A 7964-nucleotide genomic window follows, 5' to 3' on the forward strand; every position below is an offset into this window, starting at 1 on the left:
GACAGGCAGTACGGTTGGACAGACATGCAAAGCATCAAATGATGGTATGAAACTATGAATACAGAGTATGCATAACAGTATGAATAGTCTACTGTACAGTATAGTACTGAGAACACAATATGGCATGACAGCCACGACTACAGACCTACAGTAGGACAGACATGCAAAGCATCAAGCAAGTCGGTATGGCATGACAGCCATGACTACAGTAGGACAGACATGCAAAGCATAAAGCAAGACAGCATGGCATGACAGGCAGTACGGTTGGACAGACATGCAAAGCATCAAAGGATGGTATGAAACTATGAATACAGAGTATGAATACAGTATGAATAGTCTACTGTACAGTGTACAGTGTACAGTACTGTACATACTGTACTGTATAGTACTGAAAACACAGTAAGGCATCAGAGCCACGACTACAGACCTACAGTAGGACAGACGTGCAAAGCATCAAGCAAGACAGTATGGCTGCCAGAGTCAGGCTGATGACAGCCATGACTACGGTTGGACAGACATGCAAAGCATCAAATGATAGTATGAATAGTCTACTATACAGTATAGTACTAACAACACAGTATGGCATGAGAGCCACAACTACAGACCTACAATTGGACAGACACGCAAAGCATCAAGCAAGTCAGTATAGCATGACAGCCATGACTACGGTTGGACAGACATGCAAAGCAGAAAGCAACACAGTATGGTATGACAGCCATGACTGCAGACCTACTGTACTGTAGGACAGACATGCCCAGCATCCACACGACGCCAGGCTACAGTACCTAGTCGCAGCTACAGTACAAGCTATCCTAAGTTGGACACGTATGCATCGTCGACTCTACTGCACATGCGTGGTGTCCATCTCGATCGCCCCAAGCCAAATCGACGCCTACGACGTTAGCATCAAATCCGCAATCGCTGTTGGACTTTCGCATTTAGTCGATTAATCCATGTACAAAGTGGCCAAAGGATGCTTAAGAACGACAGGATATGGATTACTTCACTATTATTGCTATTGGTTACATGTTCTTGGTGTGTAGAATTAACCTTTGAATTGCCTGACAATTCTGTCGAGTGTTTCTACGAAGATCTAACCAAGAATGGTAAAACAACGCTTGAATATCAAGTAGGTTCTTTGAGTGGATGTCTTACTTTCCACTTTCTTTAATCACGATATTCATGTCTACTCAAGTCGCGTTTTTTCCCCCCCTCCATGACTGGTTCCAATTATCCATGTTAAGCCATTTTAATGCCTACCCTATCGATAGTCATGTCCATTTTTCCATCTTCAAATGATTGGCGTAGTACAATACTGTGCGTATGTCATCATCATAATCGATATCCTAATCAGAAGCCGGGTGGGGTGTCCAAGAAGGGGGAAAAAAAGGCTTCCTCTTCACGCTATAGGCCCTACTTTACTTTCTATTTTCTCAAAAGAAAATCTTATAGTCATTGATCAGTAGTAGTTGTCAGTTATAGCAAGAAGAGGAAATTGCTGCCGACGCTTTGGAGATTGGTATGGACTACATCAAGTGTGACCAATCAACCAAACACAATTTCTCAAATACTGGATTACGCGTACGTCGTCTACGCGTAGTTCTTATAAGAAACAAGGGTCTTTAAAATGAGATCAATCCAACGATATCCATTCTACTCTACAGCATAATCCATTGACTTGATCCAGTGAGACTAAAATCTTCTTCTGAACAATTAAATGCTACTTGTCAAACTCTGTACAGCAAAATAGGCCTTGTATGTTATTCAAGTACCAACAAATTCGTCCAGAAATAAACCATGACCTACTCAATGAAGATGGTTGAGCGATTACAGTGTTAATCCATGGCTTTCATATCATCAAGTTAAAACTTTTGTGTGTAAGCTCTACAAATGCCTGTAGTATGCTTATTCTTAGTTGTTAATCCGCAAAATATCTCGTCACCTACTCGAGTAGAGGAGTACTCAATAACAATTCTGCCAATCATTCCTTCCAATTAGACCTTACTTGTTGGACTATTAATGCTTTCACAGACTTTACCGTTCTCGACCGTATTTCAAGTTTCATGCCTGCTATCCAGCAGGTAGTTCTAGTCAATCCATGTCCTTATTGATCACATAGAGCCAAATTGATACGTTATGTTAATTGTATAAATGCTATGTATTCACAAAATTGAATGCTTTCTGCTTGCATGAAGTCAACATTCGTGGAATGATAAGCTCTGTTAGTTTGTCTTGTCTAGGACAGTGTATGGCTACAGTGTCGTCAAGGATTCATCGTTTAGTAAGCCTGGATTTTGAATTTGAAGCAATGGCCTATGTCAGCATTTGTACTGTATAATGTATCCCTATATCAATCACGATAATGGATCTACTTGTTCAATGTCTATATATAATGTTAACGAGAGCATGGACCACGAAACTATGATTTTTTCAGTAGTCCATGACTAGACGTTAGTTACGCCTAACGTAATTTAGGCTTTGAGGCGGCTTTTCTTCTCGCTTAAAAACCGGCTGAAATCATCAAATTCGGATACTGCAGTGACTTTATCATCTAGCTGACTACGATCTAGCAAATAGATTTAATTTGTATCCAATTTAGACATATTCTGTATATCTCAGCACTCATAAAAGAGCATCATTTTCAATTAACCAATGATCACACACGGTAAGAACATCATCATCCTACCTTATAGCAAAAGAGTGCGGTGAATGATCCCATTCGTCATTTCGTTACTACAGTCATTAGGTCGAATAGAATGGGCTAGACGAAATCATCTCCTTGATTATCAGTATCCTTTACACAAAAATAGGATAGGCCATGTCAAACTCTCTGCTCGACTAAAGTAGAATGAGGTTTCTCATCTCAACTGTTGTAGAAATAAAATGAAATACGTATACATTTGCAAATGGGTTAGCCTAACAACGGATTCGATTAACAAGTACTTTTTGTTCACAGCTTGTTAACTCTACTCCATTATTTCAACTCCGTTTTCTCTGTTGTAGGTACTTTCTGGTGGAAATTACGATGTCGATGTGGTTATAAAAGGTCCAGATTCCGGTCAGATATACTCTGGCCAAAGAAAACAGTATGACAGCCATACGTTTTCAGCGGAGTCCGATGGCGTTTACAGTTTCTGCTTTAGCAACGAGTTTTCATCATTTACTCATAAAGTCATCTACTTTGATCTAGTCGTAGGTGATGAAGCACCTATTTTGGATAGACTGAACAAGAAGCAATCAGCTCTGACACAATTAGAGAGTTCATGTGTGAACATTCATGAAAATTTGAACGTTTTGATCGACGTTCAGACTCATCACCGTAATCGAGAATCTGCTGGAAGGAATTTAGCTGAATTATTAAACGAGCGGGTATCATATTGGTCGGTTGGAGAATCGGTTATTATTGTTATTATAGGCATTGGTCAAGTTTGGCTTTTAAGACGATTTTTTACTACTAAAAAGTCAACTCTGTAATACAGCCAAGATACTATTTTGCGTATTATGTAAACATTTTTTTTTCCAGTTTCAATCTTCAATTAATAATATCAATAAATTAATTAATTATATACTGTATGTTCTCTTTTCCTTAAATAAAAATTGGTTTCACCACGGTCTAAATTTTTGGGTTTGTACTGCTATGACTATCCAATATCTCTCTTACCTTGTTATTTACGGTACTACAAACTGAAATGGATCTTTTGCGTGCTACTAAAGATGCGTGCATCACTATCTTTTTTTAATAGTGTCGTATTCATTGACAATGTTAGAGCTAATATCTGCTTAAAATCCCATTGCATGAGTTGTACTCTGGATTGATATTGAAGTTTGCAAAGGTATGAAATTACTCTAGAAAGTTACTATCATTCTATCACTGTATAGAGCTGGACGAATGCAGTTCCATCAGTGTTTGAGCAACTGCATTTATTAGACTTTAAATTGGTATTGTAAAATGGGCAGGACTCACCAGAGTACTCAGAACATGGAAGCTATCGTTCCATGTTGTTGCTGAATTCATGACTCCTACAATATTCCAATTTCATGAAATGACAGTCCATGATGGCAATGCTCAGAACACGACGAAGCTATCATTCCATGTTGCTAAATTCATGACTCCTTCAATATTCCAATTTCATGAAATGACAGTCCATGATAGTAGTACTCAGAACACGAAGCTATCGTTCCATGGCATTACTAAATTCAAGACTCATTCAATATTCCAATGTCATGAAATGACAGTCCATGATGGTAGTGCTGAGAACACGACGAAGCTATCATTCCATGTTGTTGCTAAATTCATGACTCCTTCAATATTCCAATTTCATGAAATGACAGTCCATGATGGCAATACTCCGAACACGAAGCTATCGTTCCATAGTATTACTAAATTCATGACTCCTTCAATATTCCAATTTCATGTAATGACTCTTCATGATGGCAATACCAACGTTCCGCACTTGATTTTCATTTTGCAAGTACTCATGACATCTGTCTCGTCAATCTCTTCCTTTCCCTTCGATGATCGTATTCGTTTTAGCTCAGCAGGACATTGCCGCTATCACTTTCATTTTATTTTCATTTGACAATCAGCTATCAATGCAGGTCCAAGGCCAGCATGCCATCCTCGATTGCAGAGTTAGTGATGTAATGGAGCATCCGCTTTCTGTTGTATCCATATTGTTGACATAGTCCTAAATGAGTGCAATATCCTATTTGCATACACAATACATAGAGACTGCACTAAAGTGAGATTATTTGGACGTCTTATTACAGTCTGTCTAAAGTCTTCCAAATTCTCATGCCTACAAAAGTATAATATTGCGATGGGCAGTCAAGGCAGTATAAACTTGCACCATCATAATCAGTAAATAGTAGAACAGAGTTGTCCTATTCCTTCCCATCACGAGACTTGCTGTTGTGTTGTGGACTGTACAATATATTACGTTGTAGTTGTTTATAAGTGGAATACAAGAGTCGAATTTTCTCGCTGATCTTGAGTTAAAAGTTAATTTCATCAGCTATACTCTGGTCCCATCGTACACGCCTGGAAGGAGAGAAATCGAGCAAGATTCCAAAATGGTACAACAATAATTCTAGTCAAAAAATGTCGCCCATGTCTGATTACTCTATTGATTATAATAATGTAATGCATTGCAAAATGAACGTGGATGACGGTGAAATTCTGTATCATATTGTTGTGAATAATTTGGGACTGTTATCGAGTTGATCCTTTCATGGAGGATTTTTTTTTTCCTGCCGTAGATCATTACTTCTCTATCAGCATGCATTGACGTAGGATAGAGTTGCAAGAATTGTCCCAATTTCATCACCACTATCTTTAGTAATGCTGTTGGCTTACCATAAAATTCAATGAAATGATCAGTCTCTATGCAATGTAGATAGATTATGAAGTTTTCTTGATGACATTTGTTCACAGTACTTTCATATCAGCAAGTAACTAGTCTACAGTATTTATTTTATTTTTCTGCTGTAGACCACCACTTCTCTATCAGCATGCATTGGCATATAATAGAGTTGCAAGAATTGTCCCAATTTCATCACCACTATCTTTAGTAATGTTGTTGGCTTACCATAAAATTCAATGAAATGATCAATCTTTATGCAATGTAGATAGATTATGCAGTTTTCTTGATGACATTTGTTCACAGCACTTTCATTTACGGTTGAACTAGTTATCAAATAACAAAACGCCTTCTGAAGCATATGTATATATATATACAAATGACCATCAGCAAGTAGCTACCGTAGTCTGCAGTATTGATTTTAACGCCGATATCATAGCAGTATCGAATGTACAACATATGGATTAAGAAATGAGTTCAATCATTTAATAGTTCGAATAGTTGATAGGCTGAATTAATATTCTAATTGATGAAATACAGCAACATATTACTCTAAAATCGTACTGACAATTTCATACTGACTTGGAATTTGGAAAGCAAGTCGATTCAACGTAATCGTTTTCGTCTGATAATTTTATTATTCTTCATGATACTGCCATTAACTTATATCACTTTCTATCATGGTAATGGAACAGGCCGCCGAATTACCTCAGCAATCTATTGAAAGTAAGTAACAAACTTTCATTATGATGTTCTAATCCATACATAAAATGCACCCTACTGATTGAAATTGTAGCCAAATAATAGTATAGGATAGAAATTGAATAGAGCCAACTTTCGAATTTACTCCAGGTTATTGTTAGCGATTAGTATGAGTAGTTTACTGCATAGAGGTTTTTACCTCTATGGTGAAGAATATTAATAAGTAAAACTAACGTTGCAGTCTTACAGGAAGTTGATCATTTACTTAACACACACAAAGAAAATATGGATGTTATTGCAACTTCCAGTTGCGAAATTCTACGATCCTGTATATGCCAATTTGACACTCTAATGCAATGTAGTACTGTAGTCGTATGAATATTATCCCCATAGCGCAGTCCAAATCCATTCGTGATTGTACTGCCTAGCTACAGCATTAACATTTCAATATAAATCATGAGTTCAAAGTGATGACCAATGTCTTGCATCTATTCCTTTCGTTGACTTCTTTGATAGGAATGATTCGATTAAACGAATCATTTGTTGAGCTGTATAGTGTACATCTTTGAAAATTAGATTATATGCTGCAGTCCTATCATTGATGATAATTAATGATATCTATCTCTCTCTCTATAATTATTATTTATTACTCAAGCTAGTGAGGGAAGTAGTAGCTGGTGACATGAGTAGATTTCATCTGGACTCCAACTTAATTATTTCTGAAGTAAATCTTTAGTGTCCTCGGAGCTTGCTAGCAAAATGGCGTATTAAATAGAACTGCAAAGCATAGTCTCGTAAAGTTTACTCGATTTTACTACTGTTCTACATTCTGTAGCCTGTTGCTAAGAATGCTTAATCCCAAGTGTGAAGTATGAGCTGTACAGTGTACGTCTTGAAAATTAGATTATATGCTGCAGTCCTATCATTGATTATTATTCATTACTCAAGCTAGTGAAGAAAGAGTCGCTGGTGGCATGAGTACATTTCACCTAGACTCCAACTTAATTATTTCTGAAGTAAATCAATAGTATCCTCGGAGCTTGCTAGCAAAATGGCGTATTAAATAGAACTGCAAAGCATAGTCCCGTAAAGTTTACTCGATTTTACTACTGTTCAGAAACATTCTGTAGCCTGTTGCTAAGAATGCTTAATCCCAAGTATGAATTTAGAAGAGATTCGTTCTTCGCTCAGATTCACTCTATCATTGTTTTACAACCATTTTAATAAAATCAGTTTGTGTACTGCATAAAACTGCCAAGTGTAGTCCTAGAAAGTTTATTTGACTTAGTACCATTAACCATTCTTTATTCTGTTGCTGATAAGCTAGTGCTTCGCTCAGATGAAATGGATCATTTCTTGTTTTATAACACTTTAATACAATCAGCTTTTTTGTCAGTATAAAGTATATCAACTTGAACTTATCAAGTCCTGAGGAATGATCATTCAAACGTAAAATTTTCAACCTATCAAGGATATGCAATGGTATTTCATTACAGTCTTATGCTAATTTTCACTAACCAGGATTCAAGGAATGCTTCAACTATTACGATTTCAATCATACGGGTACGATAGCAATGGATCAGCTATCGCTTGTAATGCAATCTCTAGAATTCTATCCAACACAATTGGAACTTAAAGAGATTATTCGCCAATACGATAGACGAGGTGATTATCATTTATCGATAGACTGCTGTAAATGGAGTCAATCAATATCTGGTTTAAATAGTAACTAGAGACTCGTACAAATGCCGTGATAAAATTTGAATCGATTGTAAATGAATACCTTTAATTATATACTGCATGACTGTAATAGACTCGTATGTTGACGATTATTTAATTGATTTTGATGACTAATGGTATATGTGGAAGGCGTAACATTCCCTGATTTTCTCGAAATTATGG

General features: G+C 36.9%; 1 protein-coding gene across 1 annotated transcript; it reads left to right on the plus strand.

Annotated features, from left to right (window-relative positions):
• Nucleotides 1–973: 973 nt before the first annotated feature.
• Nucleotides 974–3578, plus strand: TRIADDRAFT_38242 (expressed hypothetical protein; the record flags this gene model as incomplete). Its single annotated transcript, XM_002116175.1, has 2 exons — nt 974–1129; nt 3004–3578. 2 exons carry the CDS (start codon nt 974–976, stop codon nt 3472–3474), a joined length of 627 nt encoding a protein of 208 aa, XP_002116211.1. The 3' UTR covers nt 3475–3578.
• Nucleotides 3579–7964: the final 4386 nt, after the last annotated feature.

Source organism: Trichoplax adhaerens, genomic scaffold (assembly GCF_000150275.1).
Source record: "Trichoplax adhaerens TRIADscaffold_14 genomic scaffold, whole genome shotgun sequence".
Taxonomy (NCBI): Eukaryota; Metazoa; Placozoa; class Uniplacotomia; order Trichoplacea; family Trichoplacidae; genus Trichoplax; species Trichoplax adhaerens.